At 48.5% G+C, this 20,757-nt stretch overlaps 1 protein-coding gene across 1 annotated transcript in view; it reads left to right on the top strand.

Annotated features, from left to right (window-relative positions):
* The window catches only part of Syne2 (spectrin repeat containing nuclear envelope protein 2), a 321,778-nt gene that overhangs the window by 290,143 nt on the left and 10,878 nt on the right, over nucleotides 1-20,757 (top strand). The window contains 7 exon segments of the mRNA XM_052739574.1: nucleotides 6,117-6,279; nucleotides 11,862-12,049; nucleotides 12,757-12,907; nucleotides 13,209-13,391; nucleotides 14,776-14,913; nucleotides 15,953-16,147; nucleotides 20,138-20,420. Of these exon segments, the coding sequence (XP_052595534.1) occupies nucleotides 6,117-6,279; nucleotides 11,862-12,049; nucleotides 12,757-12,907; nucleotides 13,209-13,391; nucleotides 14,776-14,913; nucleotides 15,953-16,147; nucleotides 20,138-20,420 (1,301 nt within the window).

Raw genomic sequence — 20,757 nt, 5'->3', positions numbered from 1 at the left:
TTCTCCTCTCAGCCTTGCAATCCTGTAGCGTCAGAACAAAGGCTGTGTGTGTGTGAGGAAAGAGCTGGAGAGAGACGTTTCCTTTATTGCAAAGGGGGAAAAACAGATTAAAAATTGCAGAGCGGAGAAAAGGTGTCTTTCTTCCAGCCGGCATCGCCCTGTGCCCATGAGCCAGCCGGTGGTGCTGCCGCCTCCCGATGAGGAGCCTTGGGGAGGGCCTGGTTGGAAGATGCTGAGCCAGTGAATGAAGAGGGCAGGCTGGGCAGGGGGAGGGGCCGCCTGGGCAGGAGGTGGAGGTGCAGCCGGGAACTTGGAGCTTCCGCTGAAACCTAAGGAATGGTTTTTTCTCATCAACAGTAAGTGCCATTTCAGCCGACAGCCGCACCCGCGACCCAGGTGGCCGCTGCTATTCTCTGTGTGTCTTGCTGTTTTGGTTACAATGGAGATCACCGATGAGACCGTGGCTGCAGAGTGTGTGTGTGCACGCACTCAGCCATTCGGGGGATGGGTTCTCTCCCGGCGTCAGCATGCTTGTGGTGTCTGCAGTCTGCCTCTGACAAGCCGGCAGAGATGCGATTATGCTGTGGAGAAAATAGAAATATCCCGGCATCAAAAAAAAAAAAAAAAAAAAAAAATGCTCCACAGCAGCAGTTGGCTCTAAAAATGTATTGTACTGTCTGTGCCCTCAAATCAGGGTGTGGAGATTAATGATTTTAACTATGAAGATATTTAGCTCTGTGAAAAGATAAAATTGTGCAGGGCTGGGTACAGTGTGTTTAGCAACCGACAGCTGCCCATAGGTTTAAGTATTTATTTCGGTCCAGATCTAGCTGCTTTTGATCATTTCAGTTCTCCTTGCTAATTTTTGTTACGCTGTCCACATTGACATAGGCATCGCTTAACTTAACGCTGACCTGAGCTTTTATAACCTGTCTGCTGCTTACCCTGAGAACAGGGCTGAAAGGTATATTACTCCATGTGCATGAATATGAATTATTCCAGATAAATATGCATTCGATATTTAGAGCTTCATGCATACATAGCAAGACTTCTGCTTGCTGTATGTCCTGACTACCAACTCACCTTCATTCTGACCATTCTGGAAGGAGAGCTCTGTGTTCTTCAGGGTTACATTCTGAGCCATCTCTAGTTAAGATGAAAGAAAAACTTTATTCACCTTGATCATGCCCTGTATCTCTACCCATAATTCCTGTAATAGAACTCTTCTGTTCTACAGCTGCTCTTGGGCATAATTCTAATTTTGCTTGGTTTCATAGAAAAATGTCTTTTGGCGTGGATGGCTTCTCCTTTGTACCTAGCAGTATTGTTTTGATCATCAGTCCTAGAATTCAGCTCAGGAAACCCTATTTCTTCTCTCCTGGGCATATGTCCTATGTTCAGAGGTAATACATGACCAATATTACCTGGATAAACATGGGCAAGCACAGAGGTGGGAGCCACATAAACTGCCTAGGTTACGCACCATCTGCCAAGACAGCCCGCTCTCTGGGGAGATTTCCTTGTTTCCTGATGTTAAGTGGAGCTCTCCGTGTTTTGAGAGCCATGTTAACAAATGTAGAGGTCAGCCCTCAGGATTAGCAAAGCGCACATGCTTCCTGACCCAGGGAAGGCGACAGTTGAGTTGGAGCATCCGCAGGGAGCAGAACTATATAAATTTCAACAGTGTATCTGTTGGTTCTTGGAATTCATTGTCAGACGATTGCCTGAGAAACATTCTGATTTGAGTGCACGGGGATGTCAGGACTCCCGGGCAGAGGTTAACCTGCAGGACAGGTTAGACCCTGCCTGGTGAAGCTCTCTCTCTCTCTCTTTCTCTCTCTCTCTCTCTCTCTCTCTCTCTCTCTCTCTCTCTCTCTCTCTCTCTCTCTCTCCCCCCCCATCTCTATATCTCTGTATCTCTCTCTCTCCTTCATTCCCTTCCTCTACTTGGCCCTTAGTGAACTTGCTGTCAATAGGTTACACGCCACTCAGAGCAGGGCAGTGAGTTGCTTTGAGGGCATAGCGTTCTGGTATCCTCTGGTCTTTAAAATAGGGCAGTGCCGAGTCGGGGGGTGGTGGTGGTGGTGCATACCTTTAATCCCAGCATTTGGGAGGCTAACACCTTTAATCCTAGTACAATCGGGAGGTGGAGACAGGAATATAAGGCAAGTAGAGACAGGATCTCCAGAAAAAAAAAAAATAGGGCAGTGCCATCATTTTGACGGGAAAGACAAACTGGTGACTGTCGCTTCCAAACCCAGGAGGGATTTCTGAGTACTTCTGATGCCGTGTGGTGATTTCTAAGTTGCATCAGTTCCGTGGGGTTTATGACCCCTCTTCGAGCTACCATCGAATCCTCGCAATGTGCATAGGACCCAAAGCAACAGCAAATGGTTAAATGTACATTGCAAGAAAACCATGGAAGGGAAACGTGAGCAGTATATCTGTGACTTCGCACCTCTCCCCATGCACTGGCTGCACGCCACAGCAGCATGGGACTCCTCTGCCACCGTGCCCTGGATCTGAACCATGTTCCTTGACCGCAGCAGAACCCGGCCTCTACCCCCAATCAATGCACATCTGTATGTGCAAGGTGTGTGGCAAGCCACAGGGCCTCCAGAAGTTAGAACCCTGCCCCTGCTATTTCAATGGCCCATGTGACTGGGGCTGGTTATCTAACCCAAATGTGTCTTCTTTTCCTCAGCTGTCCAATGATGATAGTACTTGTGAGCATCACTGGGCGGATTGAATGAGTTGCTAGCATGTGAGATACAGCGGGCCTGACATATGTTCGCATATGAGATAAATGTTAGCAGGTTACATAGATGTTCCATTACTGTGGCTTACTTATGAGTTACAAAGCATGTCCAATGTAGATATTTTAAAGGAATGGGTTCCACATGAGAAGGCTGGTACAGCTAAGTGTCCTTTTACCTCAAATGCTCAAGAACATACTTTGCATTTTTTTTTCCTGTTTTGGAATATTTGCATATTTATAATGAGATCTCTTGGGAAGTCATTGGTATTTCTCATACACAGCCCTAAGGTCATTCTGTATGTCTTTAGTGCACCTGTCTTGACTGTAGCCATCATAAAAGATCTGACATGGGGTTTTTCACTTGTAATGGTGTGATACAGCACTCAGAAAGTTTGGACTTTTGAAATGCATTACCGATTACGATTTTTAGATTAGGGATGTTCCGTCTGCATTTTCTTTCTGTTCTCCATTGGTCTGCCTTGAGCACTTCATTTTGAATACCACAGTCCTAGGAGAGCCAGGCAAATTGTTCCTCTCCTTCTCCAGGAGTCATAACATCCCTAGCCTCTGGCTGACAAAAGTAAACATGGCTATGCCTAAGCTATTGTATGGTAGCTCCCTTTGTATAGAAAGCGGTCTCCCCAGGCCTCTTACTGTTAAAATAAAATAAAATAAAAAGATAAAATAAAATGCTGTGATTCTCATAGTGGCATATGATTAGGTGCTGGTTGGAAGCATAGTGAGCTGCATCCTGGGAAGAGGGGAAGGACAAGCAGGAGACAGTACTGAGCCTGAACGCTGAAACAGGAAGTTCTCATGGCCCCTTCTCCAGCCAGAGGTTTTTAGAGAGCAGCCCCCTCACAGCCGTGCGGACAGCTTCTGGTCCTTGCACAGTCAGGGTGGTAAGGTGGAGGTAAGAAGGGCACAGTGGTAAACCACGGGAATGAAGGCAGAATCTAGGTTACAGCCGTATCCAGGCCTGGCCCGGGTTCAGTTACTGGCTTTTCAATAAATCATCTCATGGCTTTAAGGAGCGTTTGTCTGCTGCAGGAGTGCAGTTTGGAAAATGTACCTCCTTGAAACTGATCATGCCATAATTCCTGGGCACTTGTCCTTGTCGGAGATTGTCCCAAATGTCCTTCATACACATCTCCTGCCTCCCAGCCAACCCAGTGAAGGAAGGTGTCACTCTTAGCTCCGCTTTACAAGTGAGATTAATGAAGCCAGAACTCAAACCTAAACCTTTACAGACTACATTGCCTGCCTTCAAGCCTCCCTGTCTCATGGAGCTACTGAGAATAATAGCTGCGGAACATTTATTATATCCTAGTGGCTATCTGTCGCCTTGGCCCACATCACCTGCAAGGTGCTTAATTTTCTAGATAATAAGGACGCTTAGAGTCCGAGTCAAGAATCTTGCAGGGGTGTAGAGCTTGTCTGTAGATAGATGGTAGATGGCGGTTGGACGGCCATCTACCTGGTCTGTTTGATTGCAGCGCTCTGGCCTTATTCTTATTGCCGCAGTTTGACAGACCTCAGAGGCTTGAAGTAGAGGGGCCTGGGGTGAAAGGATTCTCCTAAAATCATACAAGTCACTGTTAACAGAGCTAGAACTGGAAGGCAGTCCTCAGGGGTTGTCTTGGTTGATGGTGAGATAGAAACACGCTGACTCTTTGATTCACTTAAACTATAGCCTGGAGGTGTAGGGAATATAGTTCAGTTGGTAGGATGCGTATCCAGCACGCACTAAGCCCAGCACTAGATAAACCAGTGTGGTCCTGTATGGATATAATCCCAACACTACATAGGCGAAGGCAGAAAGAACATTTAGAAGTTCAAGATCTTCCTTGGCAACACAGAAAGACTCGAGGCCAGCCTGAGCTACAAAAGACCCATATGAAAATAAAACCGCCTACGGGGAAATGACTGTGCATGTTTTCATTGAACAAGTAATTTGTTGACAGCCCCTTCCACAGCCACGTAGGAGGTATGGCCTCTCTCTCCTGAAGAGTGGAGAGTGTCTCTCACAGTGGTGTTCACTTGCCCTGGTGCTCCAGGAGCATGGGGGGCAGGGTTGGGTGGGCAGGTGTGGAAGAAGCATCCCCCAAGAAAAGAGGACCGACTTTTGGTAAGAGGCCAAGAGGCCATTCACATTGCTTGAGGTGTTAAACCGATTATGAGCTTAAACTGGTTTGTCAAGGTAGAGAGCAGAGTGCTGAAAGGTCCCGAGCATGAATCAGGATGTACCTTCAGAAATGGAACCAAAGGTGGGTAGGAGGGCATGGAGGCCAGAAGGAAGTTGTGCGGTTAAGAGCTGCTGGTGGTGCGGCAGCCAGTGTGTTTCCTGTGAGTTGAGGTCGGCATCTCAGTTTCTCTTTCCATTGCCGTCAGCTGGGGATGCAGCTCTGACGGCATCTTCCGACCTGAGGACCGGTAAGTAGGGACTTTGAACCATAAACCATTACTTCACATCTCTGGGCTTGATCCAAATCCCCCAGATCAACAGGGCCAGCGTGCTCTCACTCCACTTTAGGGCTTTCAGGAAAGCAGCTGATTAAAGCCTTTCATTTTGGTCTTGGTGTGAAGAACGATGGCCAGCCAGGCGAGGTGGCACGCACCTATAATCCCAGCATTCAGGAGGGCAGAGGCAGGAGGATCTGTGAGTTTCAGGCCAGCGTGAGCTAGCTACTCAGCGAGACCCCGCCTCAGACCAACAAAGGTGGTTTTTGCCTCAGTAACTCTTTGCCTTGTGTGAACTCGAAGCTCCAGTGCGCAAGCTACATGTGTTCTCTCACACTTCCTGCACGCCAAGTCAGGCTGGAAGGAAACTGAGGCAGGCTGCCAGAGAGGCGGCCAGCAGATCCGTGCTTGAGCGGCTTCTCTCTTTCGGACTCCGAGATGCCCCATAACAAGCCCACGAGGCAGACTGTCTGGGGCACCAACCCTCACATTGAAGTGGTAGGGTTGCCGTGTGTTCTGTCTTTGTCCAGAGAGAGCCATTGACTGCTCTTCCCTGGGTATCCCGATGACAGAAGCTGGAGCGAAGTATTCAGGATAGGTATTTGGGAGAGAGGAAAATGACATCCTCCCTCCAATCTGTGGAGCCCCAGAAAATGGTTGGGGTATCAGGAGGAGTCCATGTGGGTTTGACAGGACTTTTGACTAGACTGAGTCCCTGTGAAAAATCATCCAGACAGTGTTGCAGCATCGCCTACTCTGTGAACGGGCATACCTGAGGACGGGGGAGTTGTTTCTGCTATGAGATCAAAGCAGTACAGATGCCCTGCTGCTCACCAGCATCCGTCGTGGCCCATGCTCCTCAGTGCTGATAACTGGTTCTCTCTCCCCTTGCATTTAGGGTGAAGAAGCTGAAGGAGACGTTTGCTTTCATTCAGCAGTTAGACAAAAACATGAGCAACCTCCGCACCTGGTTGGCGCGAATCGAGTCTGAGCTCTCCAAGCCGGTTGTTTACGATGTCTGTGATGACCAGGAGATCCAGAAGAGGCTTGCTGAGCAGCAGGTGAGGGACGGGAAGGAGGAAAGGTGGCACCATGGGAGGCCACGGTGGGCCTGCCCTGTCTTCCACTCTGTGTGTGAGGCATCGGTCTTGAATGCCTCCTTCCCCTTCACATGGCTCTTCGTGAAATGGAGCAAACAGTGCTGAAGATGCACACCTTAATTATGATGCTCGATGAGGTTTTTATTTTCGTCTCTGTTGTGTTTTACATAATTTGAAAGGCAATGAATTGGGGGTACAATTCCTTTCTGGACTGAGATATAGTGTCTTGCTATAGAACCCAGACTGACTTCAAACTCTCAGCCTTCTGCCTTATCATACCAACATCAGCTTCATAGACCTGTGAAGAGAGAGGTATTGCCTCTACTGAGTAGTCTCTAGGGCCCCCACCCCCCAACCCAGGATCTAAGTATGTGGCCCTGGCTGGCCTGGAACTTACTGTGGAGATCAAGATAGCCTTAAACTCAGAGCTCCATCTGCCTCTGCCTCCTCAGTATTGGGATTGGGGGTGCACATCATCACACCTAGCCCCGAGACATTTTCTCGATTGCTAATGGATGTAGGAGGGCCCCACCTACTGTGGGCAGCACCGTCCTTAAGCAAATGGGCCTGGGGCTCTATAAGAAAGGTAGCCAAGCAAGCTAGGGGAGGGAGATGGTAAGCAGCACTCCTCCGTGGTCTCTACTTCAGTTCCTGCCTTGAGTTCCCGCTTTGGCTTCTGTCAGTCATGAAACTATACCCTGTATGCCAGGTAATAGCCTTTTCCTCCCAAGTTGTTTTTCGTCGGTGTTTTATCACAGCAACAGAGAAACAAGCAAGGCTACCTACCAACTACTGTAAGTAGAGCCATGGTGTCTTAGTTAGGGTTTTTATTGCTGTGAATAGACACGTGATCACAGCAACTCCTATAAAGAAAACATTTAATTGGGTTGGCTCGCTTGCAGTTTCAGAGGTTCAGTCCATCATCATCATCATGATGGGGAGCATGGCGGTGTGCAGGTAGACATGGTGCTGGCTACATCTTGACCAGAAGGCAACAGGTCGTCAACTGACTGTCACACTCGTGAAGCTTGGGAAAAGAGACCACAAAGCCCGCCCCCACAGTGACACACTTTCTCCAACAAGAACACACCTACTCCAACAAGGCCACACCGAATAGTGCCACTCCCTTTGGGGGCCGTTTTCTTTCAAACCACCCCACCTGGATACAGTGCACAAACTCTAACCCCTCTCTCCTGGGATTCAACCAGTGCCTTTCGTATGCTAGGCACGTGCTCGGTCAAGACCAGAAGGGAGCACCCCAGTTTTGTGTATGTGTGACAATAGCTCGTGTTACCCAGGCTGGCCTCAAACTAGCTACATAGCTGAGGGTAACCTTGAGATCCTGGTCCGTTTACTATGTGCCGAGATTTGTAAGTGTGTGCCACCATCCCTTTCTCAGAAGATGCCCTTTAATGATAAATTATCTTGAGTCAGGTCTATCTTTTATTGTTGTAAAACATTTTGTTATTGTTGTTGTTTGTTTGTTTTTCAAGACAGGGTTTCTCTGTGTAGCCCTGGCTGCCCTGGAACTCACTCTGTAGACCAGGCTGGCCTCAAACTTGGAGATCTGCCTGCTTCTGTCTCCCAAATGCTGGGCTTAAAGGTGTGTACTACCACTACCTCTCAGCCTTTTATTGGTTTAAAGGTGACTTTTTTGCCACTTTAAATAGAATAAATATTTGTCCTTTCACTAACTTGTCCATTTTTAAGTGGGTATTACATTGGCCTCACCCAGATAATCAGGGGGATGTTGATATTATATGGTCACACGATTGACTAATTTAATTCTCCTTTACCATGTGTCTTAATCACTGCTCTATTACTGTGAAGAGACACTATGACCAAGGCAACTTTTTTTTTTTTTTTGAAACAGGGTCTTTCTGTGTAGCTCTGGATCTCTGTGTAGTCCTGGAACTCACTCTGTAGACCAGGCTGCCAAGGCAACTCTTATAAAACAAAGCATTTAATTAGGGTCTTGCTCACAGTTTCAGAGATTGAGTCCATTATCATCATGGCAGCAGAAAAGTGTAGTGCTGGAGAGGGAGCTGAGAGTTACATCCTGAGAGAGAGAGAGAGAGAGAGAGAGAGAGAGAGAGAGAGAGAGAGAGAGAATGAATATGTGGGTCTGGGCTTGGGCATTGAAACCTTTTTGAAACCCCAGTGACACACTTCCTCTAATGAAGAGATATTTCCTAATCCTTCTAATCCTTTCAAATGATGTCACTCCCTGGTGACTATTGGGGCCATTCTCATCCAAACCACCATGCCACGTAGCCTAATGCAGTTCCAGGTTCTGGGATTAGGATTCGGACACTCTTGAGGGCAGAAGAGGTCTCATTCCACCTACTGCAGATGCACTGAGGCAGTTGTTAGTGATTGCAGTGAAAAGAACATTGCTGTGTGTCTGTTACTCTAAGTCCAAAAACAATGGAGATAGAATCCTACTCCAAAGAAGGATGGATAGGCCATTTCTTGAAATTTGGCTTATGTCTTCATCCAAAATAAGTACCATAAATTGTTTGGCTGCCTCTAGAAATAAGACCTAAAAAGTTGAAATCACTTAACGCTGCCTTCTCAAAAGTCCTTAGCTCCTGAAGTTGTTACAACCCCTGCTACTCCTCAGTCCTCTTAGTAACGACCTTGGGGAGCTGGCAGAGGAAGAGTTAGAGCCAGTGGCTCTCAACCTGTGGGTCTTGACTCATTTAGGAATCACATATCAGATATCTTGCATATCAGATATTTACATTACAATTCATAACAGTCGAAAAATTACAGTTATGAAGTAACAACAAAATAATGTTATGGCTGGGAGGTCACCACAGCATGAGGAGCTGTATTAAAGGGTCGCAGCATTGGGAAGGCTGAGGACCACTGGGTTAGGCCCTCTGAATCTTTTCATGTACTCCTCTCAGTGGCTGGTGCTAAGGTTATATACTACTTCAAAATGAAAACACAGTGGAGACTTTGGAGCTCTGCAGTCATGAACAGCTTGGATCGAGTCCCCAGCATTTCTCTCCTGGTTTGGTTTGGTTTGTTGGCTTCTCGGTTCCATGTGAGGAGTCCCTTGATGGCTTGGGGGCGGTGGTTGGGTACCTATCATTCTTTGATCACCAGTAGCCTCTTTCCCTCTGCGTCATTCCAAACTCCCAAATCATCACCATCACTAGCTCAACTTGCTGCCTGGCTGTGTGTCCCTTGAGCCTCTCCTTGGAGATACCCTACAACCGCCAGCAGGATCCTGCCTGGGATCTCCCCTCCGTCCCATTTCCTGGCTCTTTTTATCCCCGTTCTTTCTGCCTACATCCTCCTCTCCAGTTCTTTTGTCTCTCCTTGATGCCTGCTTCTTCTTCCGTAGTTCTTTCCCAGTTACCTCAGAACTCCTTTCTTCCCACCGCTTGCCCTGCATACATGTCTGTTCTCTAGCCATTTCATTCGGCACACGCTGGATTGATAGTGTAAGGATAGGGGCTGGAGAGATGGCTCAGCACTCACTGGCTGATCTTCCAAAGGACCCAGGTCCCATTCCCAGCACCCACATGGCAGCTTGTGACTATCTGTAACTCCAGCTGGGAGGATCTAACTCCCCCTTCTGGCTACTGTAGGCATCAGGCAAACACAAGGTACATACATACATGGGACATGTAGGCAAGGCACCCATGTACATAAAATTTTTAAAATTAGATATTAAAATTAATGATAATATGAGATCATTGAAATGACTCTTAAAGTACATGGCATTCATGTTTACCTCTGGGCTGGAATTTCTCTGCACCTTTCCAAACTATCCTAGCCAACCTGAACCAGGTGATATCCTAGGCATTTTTCCGGTTAAAAGTGTCCCTGTGTTCATTCAGTACCACTCTCCGGAGTGCTGATTTATTGCTTTTGTTGCTAAAAAGAACATGCATCAATGCCAGTAAGTTTCTGAAAAACCAGAGACCATCTTGTAAGCCAGTAAGAACTCTTGAAGTTGAGTTCTACTTAAATGCAGTCACTGTAGAGCCTGCCTTGGTAGTGACCCTGCAGTGGCTCCTGCCGCGGTAATACTTCAGGCCGCACCCTGACTACAGAACTGAAGAAGTCCACCACACATCTCACCTCACAAGACCCGGCAGGAGCGCATTTCTGCATATAAATATATAGTGTCTTCACGTCAAGTCTGAGCTCGGGACCGCCTGGTTGAGAACTGAGATACATGCATGCTGGCATCTGCTCTCATTGCTGCCTGAACACAGGATGCCCAGGCTTACGTTTATCAGAAGGGATGTAAGAAAATACTCGGCCCATCCAGTAGTCATACAGCGGTAATATCCAAGTGACCAGGAATGACCCTCAGCTGCCTTTCTGTGGGTGGTGGCCACTGTTAACAAAATAACACTCCTGCGGTCTGACTTACAGCCTGAGTGTAATTAACAGTGGCTTGTGTAAAATATGCATTTCAGAAACATAGTAATGAAACAATTAAAATAGAATCGAACTTTGTCTTTGCTGCTTCGTGGTGCCATTTAGATAGCAGGATTGATGGGGCCATCTCACATCCCTTGTCCCAGAATCTAGAAGATAGGGAAGACTTCTCAACAGATTCTCAACACCCGGCCGACCCACACCCACAATACATAGGGTGGGGTGGATTCTCTTGGTCTCTTGATGATGGAAAAGCCATGTTTATTTTTAAAGAAATTTCCCGGGCTGGGCATGTTGGAGCATGCCTGTCACCACAGCACTTGGACAGGGTGGGGGTGGGGTAGAGATAGAAGGGTCAGAAGTTCAAGGCAGTCTTGGGCTATATTTTAAAAAGCGGAAGAAAGCAGAAACTGATGACCCACCTTTTTCCTATGGCCATGAACTGTCTCTTTATGTGTATTCTTTTTATCTAATCAAGGAAGTACCATGGCTATTGGTATCATGGGCCAAGACTCCAGAGGCCTTTCTCCCTCCCCAAGCCACAGCCTCAGCTGTACCCCATGAGTTAGCAGCCTCAACATTCTCTCCCCTGGGGTCCATGAAGTCCCCATTTAGATGGGCTCATGAGGAGGCCCTCCACTCCCGTGCCTGCAGCTGCTGGGGGGTGTAGGGTCAGCATAAAAGTCTTTATAGATCTGAGAGTTGTGTGACTCATCAAAGGTCAAAAGTCGGTTGCTTTGGTTTGAGTTCCTGCTAACCAGACTGTTTTCCAAAGAACACCTTCCCCAAATCGAGTCTTTACTAGGGGCACCTGGAATTGGGTGGTTTGGATTAAGCCCCATGTACACCCAAAGCTGCCAGGCAGTAGCATCTCAGAGCCAGCAGTACCATCTGTCAGTGTGTGGTGGGCACCCCCCACCCTGCCCAGTACAATAATTCAGTACATTAGTGATGACAGTTGCCAAGATGTAGGTTGGTCAAGTGTCCACAGCACAGGGCCACATGCAGACAACAGGCTCAGTCTATGTGAATCCCAAGACACCGGTGAGCCCCTGGGAAGAATGGGCAGGAATCCTTTGATGCCAATCCCCCCCCGCTCCACTACCACCCTCTCAATTGCTTTTATCTTGTAATTGCAGGACCTGCAGAGAGATATCGAACAACACAGCGCAGGGGTAGAGTCTGTGTTCAACATCTGTGATGTCCTATTGCATGACTCTGATGCCTGTGCCAACGAAACGGAGTGTGACTCAATCCAGCAGACCACCAGGAGCCTGGACAGGCGCTGGAGGAACATTTGTGCCATGTCGATGGAGCGGCGCATGAAGTAAGCTGCCACTTGGACTTGAACATTGTAACCATGACCAGCCTTACACCCCACAGCCGCAGGAACTATGCTCTGTTCAAGCCACTTAGAAGTACACCAAAGAAACAGCCCAGTGGATAGAGTATTTGCCTAGCATGGATGAGGCCTTGAGTTCAATCCCCAACATAGCATAAACTGGGAATGGTGGTGCATGCCTATCATCCCAGCCCTTAGGAGGTGGAGGCAGAAGTATGGAGAGTTCAGGGCCAACCTGGGCTACAAGAGACCCTGTCTTAGAGAGAGGAGAGAGAGAGAGAGAGAGAGAGAGAGAGAGAGAGAGAGAGAGAGAAGCCAAGAATTAGCAGCGAAAGCCTAGTAGGGTGAGGAGCAAGGAAATCACTGAAACAAACAAACAAACAAAAAACCTAATCAGGAGGACTGCCTTTCTCCAGCCACAGAGCAGGGCAGGCAGCCCCAACTCTTGCCTCTGCGGTGGAATTAGGCTTTCTGAGGTGCCTGGGTCCCTCAGGAGAATTGAGTTTAGACCAAGAGCAAACATCCTTAACTATTTCCTGGAAAGGGGTGGTGGGGAGTCTCCCTAAAACGTCCAAGAAAAAGGTTGAGAGCGGGCCCCATCAAGGGACCCTCAACTCCAGAACAGGCAGACTGTGCTGAGTGGATGCGGACAGTTGTGCTATAACTACCCTCCCGTCCTCCTCTCCTGTCAGAATCGAGGAGACCTGGCGGCTGTGGCAGAAGTTTTTAGATGACTATTCCCGCTTCGAGGACTGGCTCAAGTCGGCCGAGAGGACAGCGGCCTGCCCAAATTCCTCCGAGGTGTTGTATACAAATGCCAAAGAGGAGCTGAAGAGGTTTGAGGTGAGCCTCTCCCCGTCCCATTCTCCTGCTACAAGCCAAGCCCGCAGAAGGTGCTACATGACTTTGGGTGGCCAGACGCTCCCAACCCGGTCACAGCCCTGGGCCGGCCACCAGCAGCTAGGTCAGCTGTGACGGAAACATCCGTGGGCCCGTTGCTGACCTCACAGACCTGGGATGCGGTGCTCTGCTTCCCTGGCTGCCTGGCCATCAGCCACGCAAAGCAAGCCGCTTTGGGGGTTGGCAAAGCGGGGGGTCCCAGCCCTTCGCCCAGTCTGGCCCTGACCTCCACTTGGTGCCACAGGCCTTTCAGCGGCAGATTCACGAAAGGCTGACGCAGCTGGAGCTCATCAACAAGCAGTACCGGCGGCTGGCTAGGGAGAACCGCACGGACACCGCCAGCAAACTGAAACAGATGGTACACGAGGGCAACCAGCGTTGGGACAACCTGCAGAAGCGGGTCACGGCCATTCTCCGGAGACTCAGGGTAACCCGCCTGTCGCCCCCCCTGGAGTGCTGGTGGTAGCTACGCAGGGGAAAGTGATAGGTGATGCGCCGTGGCAGGCCCGCAGCCCAGCAGCAGGTAGATTCCACGGAAATCCTAAGGCATCTTAACAGCCTTCCCACACAGAGGAGTCTGTGGCTGCCGGTGTTCGTTTTTTAAAGGGGGATGTGCATAGGGCTTCTCAGGCGGAGCCTGCTTATGGTGATCTGTGTTTCCAAAACACGTCTCTCTCTATCAGGACCGTAACTCGATGGTATAGGTGTCGGCACCTGAGTCTGGGGCACTGCTTTCCGGGGTCAGCGAAAGCACACACACACACACACACACACACACACACACACACACACACACACACACACACACACACTCTGCAAGAGCCTGTTTTACTTGTCAGCCCTGAATCAACACATGGCTAAAACACAGAGTGTGTGTACCCCCTCTGTTGTGTGGTCCATTGGGACAGTGACTGTCTGGGGCTTAGAGTACACTGATTAACCTCTAGGAAGATGAGAGCCTAGGCTTTTTTTTAACCCTCTGAGAAGGTCATTGGCTGACTAATAATCCAGGCAATTCCTTTGCATTCATCTATTTCCTGCTGGTTTGGGCTGTGATTAGTCTAAACCGTTACTTGGCCCTAAATTCCACATTTGTCTGGAAATGGCTGCCTGTCTCTTACGATGTGGTCACCCGGGAGGTCTCTGTCATTGGAGAGAATGAATCTCTTTTACATGTTCAGAATTACAGAAGAGTACATGGGCAGTCAGACCTAAGCTCCTTTTCTTTCTTTCTTTTCTTTTTGGGTTAAAAGACTGAGCCTCACCATGTAGTCCAGACTGGCCTAGAACTCATAATCCTCCTGCCTCAGCCTCCTGGCTGCTAGGATTACAAGCCTGTGCCACCATTCCTGGCTGGATGAGCACCTTCCTATGTTGAAGTTGCTCACTCGTCTTTCATGGGAAAGCCACTGACAACTAATAAGAAAAGGTCCCAGGCAACCACACACACACACACACACACACACACACACACACACACACACACACACAAAACCAAGGATCCCTCCGTGGATTTGGGGAGATTCACTGATTTAGACTAGAAAACCCAGATTTTCAAATTCCTGAAAGGACCTAAGAGAATAAGTTGCATATTACCAAGCCCTCTTGCATTCCCTGAGGTGGAAGCCAAGGCCCAGAGTGTGTGTGTTTGGTGGGGCGGGAGGGCATGCCACACAGCCAAGACAAGACCCCAGGCTCTAGATGCAGTATGCTAAGGCTTCTGGGACACCCCAGAGATGGGGTGCTCTCTTTTCCTTTGAGCCAAATATGACCATGCCGGGCACACACGGTTTTGCTTCCTTCTTTCACAGTACTTCACCAACCAAAGAGAAGAGTTTGAGGGCACCCGGGAGAGCATTCTGGTGTGGCTCACGGAGATGGACCTGCAGCTGACCAACGTGGAACATTTCTCAGAGAGTGACGCTGAGGACAAGATGCGCCAGCTGAACGTAAGTGCTGCTTCCTTCCTCAGCGTCCCGTCAGAAGGCACCTCTGCAGAAGAGCGCCGGCCAAGTGCACATTTGAGCTGGTACTCAGAATGTTCCAGAGTTCTCCAGGCAACAGGCCACATTCCACCTGTGTATTTATATTGCTTATAGGCAGGGACTCTGGACCCTTTAGTCAAGGGCTCATTTTTTTGTTGTTGTTTCTGTTTTTGGAGACAGGGTTTCTCTGTGTAGTTTTGGTGCCTGTCCTAGATCTCGCTCTGTAGACCAGGCTGGCCTCAAACTACACCTGGCTCTGCCTCCCGAGTGCTGGGATTAAAGGCGTGCACCACCACAACCCGGCTTTTCAGGGGCTCATTCTGAGGAGAGCATTCACTTCCTAAGTTGACATTTCTCCAGTACTTGAGCCCATGCAGAACAAGCTAGGTGTCACTGGTGGAGCCAAGGACAGACACCATCTGCTGTTTACAGTCAGTTTGGAAGTTTTATTTTGCTTTTGTTTGAGACAGGATCTTGCAATGTAGCCCAGGGCGGCCTTGAACTCAAGGCAGTCATCCTTCTTCAACCCCAGTGATGAGATTACAGGCATGTGCCACCATGTTCAGCGTCAGACTACAGTTTTCCCTCACCGTCATTCTCCCCTTGGTTAGAAAACATCATCAAATGAAAACTCATTGCCCCTTGATACACTAATATTGTTATCACTGTGCCCACCAAGGCACATGCCCATTAGTGGTTTATGTGGGGAAATATTCTGTTCCCACCAAGTGTCAAGAAGACGAATTCTCTCCCCTGTACCCATAAGGATGAATATCCATCTGGGTCAAATTTAGAATTTTTTTTAACTGAAAAATGTATAGAATTGTTTTGAATTGTTAGATTGTCACTGTCCGTTCCTTAAAAGCAGATGCTGTGGCATCAGGTAGAGACCAGAACAGGAAAAAGGGACAAAACCGTAATGACATCATAATTCTGTCTTATGAGACAGACACTAGACAGACAAGGAAAGTCTCTCGAAAGCCCCATCCCGTGTTCCAAACAGGGCTTCCAGCAGGAAATCACGCTAAACACCAACAAGATCGACCAGCTCATCGTGTTCGGGGAGCAGCTCATTCAGAAGAGCGAGCCCCTGGATGCCGTGCTGATCGAAGACGAGCTGGAGGAGCTGCACCGGTACTGTCAGGAGGTGTTCGGCAGAGTGTCCCGCTTCCATCGGCGACTGACCTCCCACGCCCCGGTAAGGGTGACCCACGCCCCGGTAAGGGTGACCTACCGGCCAGGGCTCCCGGCTGCTCAGTGAGCACATTCTACTGGATGTGTGAAGAGTCAGGAAGGTTGCCTTGGACATGATTTACTTCCAGGGGGTGGAAGCAACTCCTTTCTTCCCTGGAGCGTTCCCCATCCAATTATGGTGGATTTGGTAATGTGCTCATTTTATGCCAAATTTTGTTGTCCCCACTCTTCTATCTTCGTGTGAGTCTATAGCTATGAAGGTAATGTTTTAAGGATTTGGCTTTGTTTGTTTTTAGATTTTTTTTTAAACTTATGTGCGTATTTGTGTGCGTTTGTGCACACGAGTGCAGGTGCCCCTGTGTTGTGTGACAAAACTTTTCCTGGGGAGATACAGCACACACACCTACTCACCCCACATAGGGAACCCACAATCCAGATACTACCAGAGCCCAACCTGGTGAACCCATGGCTTTTATTGGGGTTGCTTACAGGAATATGGGTGAGGGGTTCCTTACAGGAGCAGAGATGACTCAAAAACAGTGGCATTACCAAAGCCCATCCCAGCATGAGTGACAGCTCCCCAAAGCCCATCCCAGCATGAGTGACAGCTCCCCAAAGCCCATCCCAGCAGGAGTGACAGCTCCCCAAAGCCCATCCCAGCATGAGTGACAGCTCCCCAAAGCCCATCCCAGCATGAGTGACAGCTCCCCAAAGCCCATCCCAGCATGAGTGACAGCTCGCAAAAGCTGGGAACCTGGGGCACACTGCACAGTCTGCAGGCAACTCAGCAGGTTGGAGAGTGTCCTTTCCAAATGACTCAGTTGATCTAAACCTCTTCCAGGCATCTCAACTGGTTCCTGCCTTTTCCAGGCAGCTGCTCTGGTCTCGAGAATCTTCTTTGCAACTTGGCTTCTCTGGGTCTTCTTGGCAGCTCAGTTTCCTTCCATCTGAGGGGGACTCCCAGCTTTTATTGCTTCTCTGGCAGAGAGGGGCCTAGTGAATCTGATCCGTTTCAGGGACTTCCTGAAGCTATTTTGAGTTGCGTACTTCCTGTTTAAAGCGCTTCCCTGCAGGATGGAATATTTCAGTCTCTGTAGGAAAGCGTTAGAGAACACCCTAGGGACCAGAATAAGGTGTCAGATCCCTTGGTGCTGGAATTACAGGCAGTTGTGAGCTGCCTGACATGGCTGCTAGGAATTGAACTCAGGTCCCCCACAAGAGCAGTAAGTACTGTTAACCACTGAGGTATCTCTTCAGCCCCCCCGGGGTGATTTTTTTTTTTAAGCTCTGTATTTCTCTTTTCTTTCTCTAGTGTAGACCAGTTTGAACTGTTGAGTTTTGAACTGTGTGGCTTATGAAGAGCAAATCCAAAGAGTGCATTTCTTTACAGAGCTGTGTCATAGCGGCCTCTGAGCCCTCAGCTGGAAAAGTGAATCGAGTGTCAGTCATGCTTCTGAAGTGTATTCTCTAGTGTCACAGGTTGTAGGGGGTGTGGCATCATACCTCTAAAGGTGAAACGCCTCACACCTACCTTGTCATAAAAAAGCGGCCATGCTTTTCAGAGCTCTTTTTAGTGATAGTACTCTAGAATGTTCTCTTTCAAGATGATGATTGAGAAACTAATTTTTAAAAACAGTGCCAAGTATAACAACAGGAGCAAAAATGGCATGGGGAGTCTTTTTTTTTCCACTCTTATTGATTTAGCTACAGTTACTTAGCAGTGGGAAGGATGGAGCCTGGGAGTTCATGGTCCTCTCCCCTGCTCTCATAATCCTCAGTACAGGGCTTTTCTGATCAGTGCCAGCATAGCATCCCCTAGAAGTCACTGGAAACTGTCCAGTTTGGATTATGTACATTAGCTGCTTGGGAATGTAATTGGCCTCGTCCTCTCGTCCAGAAGCTTCCAGTGCCTTTGCCTCTCTGGTGCTCTGTTCTCACCTTTAAAGTGTCAGATGTCAGCTTTCCAAAGCCACCTTGATGTTTCCCAGAACTCAAGGCGGTTTGGGAAGTTTACATGGAGTTACGGCCCTCGCTCAACATTTCCATCTTGCTGGTCCAGAACTCTTGGCCACCATGACTGGTAGATGGTCTCTTTTGTATGTGCTCCAACTGGCAAACTTCAAATGTAGTTGGTTTTCTATCTGTGTAGCCTCTGAGAGTCTCCACAAAGTCTTTAAATGTTTTGCTTACAGTTTTCTTTACAGAGCACTATAATATAAGCTGAATAGAAACACTACATAATGAAATTGAAAAATTTAAAAAGGACAAATAGGGGCTGGAGAGGTGACCGTTGATAAAGTGCTTGCTGTGTTGTGCATGAGGACCCGAGTTTGACCCTGGCACCACATTAAAAAGCTTGGCACAGCATTAGGCACCTGTCAGCCTGTGCTGGAGGAGACAAAGATGGGGGAGGATCCTGGAGCTTCCTGGCTCCAGATGGTGGAATCAGCCAGCTCCAGGTTCAGTTGCAGAAATGGAGTGCAGCTGAGGAAGACACCTGCATTAGTTAACTTGTCTTGCTGCAGCCACAAAATACCTGATGAGACCAACTTCAGGAAGAAAGGTTTCTTTTAGCTCACAAAGGGTAGAGTTCGTCGTGGCAGAGAAGTCGTGTGGCAGGAACTCAAGGCTGCTGGGCACATTGCACCCAGCCAGGAAGCAGGAAGTGATGGATGCTGGCTCTCAGCTCACTTTTCCTTTTTATTCTGTCTGGGACCCCAGCTGACACATTTAGGGTAGGTCTTCCCACCTCACTTCGCCTAATCCACAAAGTCCCTCGCAGGCACGCCCAGAGATGTGTTTCCATGGTGGTGCTACATCTCATCAAATTGACATTCAAGATTAACTATCACAACACCCGGTATCAACCTTCATACACACATATACACATAGATGTACACACATGTATGTGCACCTGCACACGGACACACACACACACACACACACACACACACACACACACACACACACGCACAGAACAAACTAGAGCATGTGGTTCTTGAAGATAAGTGTTTCTATCAGCCATGATGACCCTTTGGCCATTGCTCCCTTCTCTTCTAGATAAACTTGTTTAGGTTAGATGCTCAGCTTTATTATTATTATCATTTTTTATTTATTTATTTATTTTCTGCTTTAAAAAAAAAAGCTAGGTTTCTTCAAAAATTTAGAATACAGGCTCCACTGTGGATCATTCAAAGTTGAGTAACCATACTTAAGACCTGAGATCTTTTTAAAAATGGTGTATGTGTGTGTGCACGCGCATGTGCACATTTGTGTGTGAGGGGTTGTACCAGTGTGGAGGTCAGAGGACAACTGCAATTATGATCCTCATCTTCTGTAGACAGACTTTTCTTTTGGGGCCTCCAGCTCACAAAAAATTACACAGAGGCTTATTAATTATGAAAGTTTGGCCTTAGCTTAGGCTTGTTTCTAACTGGCTCTTATAACCTAAATTAACTCATATTTTTTAATAAGTCTGGCTGGTGACTCCACCTTTCTTTTTCTCCTGTAACTCCTCTGTCCCCGCAAGTCCCGCCCAACCTCTTCCTGCCTACCTATTGGCCACTCAGCTCTTTATTGAACCAATCACAGTGACACATCTTCACACAGTGTAAAGGAATATTCTGCAACATTCCAACTAGTTCGTTGCTGCGTACATGTGTCAAACTGGCAAATGAATATCCGGGAATTCCACCTCCAGTAGGAGCACTGGGATTTGAGTCACTCAGAATACTCTGCCCTGTTTTCACTTGGGTTCAAAAGGATCCCATAGGTCCTCACACATGTGTGGCAGTGGCTTTTCCTCTGAGCCATCCCCACCCCCACCCCCAACCCCAACCCCCGCCCACCCTCAGTTCCTTCTAAAGTACTTTAGAAATGTTAATGCCTGCTGTTTTCAGAACTGCTAGACAGGCAGACTTCCAGTGCTTTTCGCAGCTGTAGTCGCCTTTAAACGAGTTCATCCTAAAAATCCGGATGGGTACTCTTCGTTTAGAGCTTAGAAGATGAAAAGGAAGCCTCTGAGAATGAAACGGACATAGAAGACCCGAGAGAGATCCAGGCTGACTCCTGGCGCAAGAGGAGAGAGATGGAGGAGGCATCATCCCCCCAGTCTCTGTGTCACCTTGTGCCCCCGGCTCTGGGACATGAGCGGTCCGGCTGTGAGACCCCCGTCAGTGTGGACTCTATCCCTCTGGAGTGGGATCACACAGGTGATGTGGGGGGATCATCCTCTCACGAAGACGACGAGGAGGGCCCGTTCTACAGCGCGCTGTCAGGTAAAGGCGGGCTCTCAGGGAGCCGGGGTCCAGCGCGTGGCTGGTGCAGGCTCGTGGCTTTCTGGCTTCCGTCCTACCCGCCTTTTTGCCTCGCCTGAGAATGAGCTCACTCCCGGTATATAGGCGGAGCGAAATTCATATTCTGACTTTAGGACTGTTCACTGATGGTGCCAGCCAGTGGGAGAGACTCACCAATTGATTTTTCTATGGCGTTTATCAAAGCTTATTAGTGGGTTGGGTGTGGCCCTTTGCGCCACGTGTGCCCCTAACCCACCACTGCCGTCAACAGGAGTGGACGGGGGGAAACCATCCTTCTGGTTTTGAAAATTCTTTCAAT

This window comes from Peromyscus californicus, unplaced genomic scaffold (assembly GCF_007827085.1).
Source record: "Peromyscus californicus insignis strain IS unplaced genomic scaffold, ASM782708v3 Scaffold_15__1_contigs__length_86483966, whole genome shotgun sequence".
In the NCBI taxonomy this organism is placed as follows: Eukaryota; Metazoa; Chordata; class Mammalia; order Rodentia; family Cricetidae; genus Peromyscus; species Peromyscus californicus.
The sequence above is the reverse complement of the archived record's forward strand: the minus strand, read 5'-3'. Positions and strand labels throughout refer to the sequence as shown.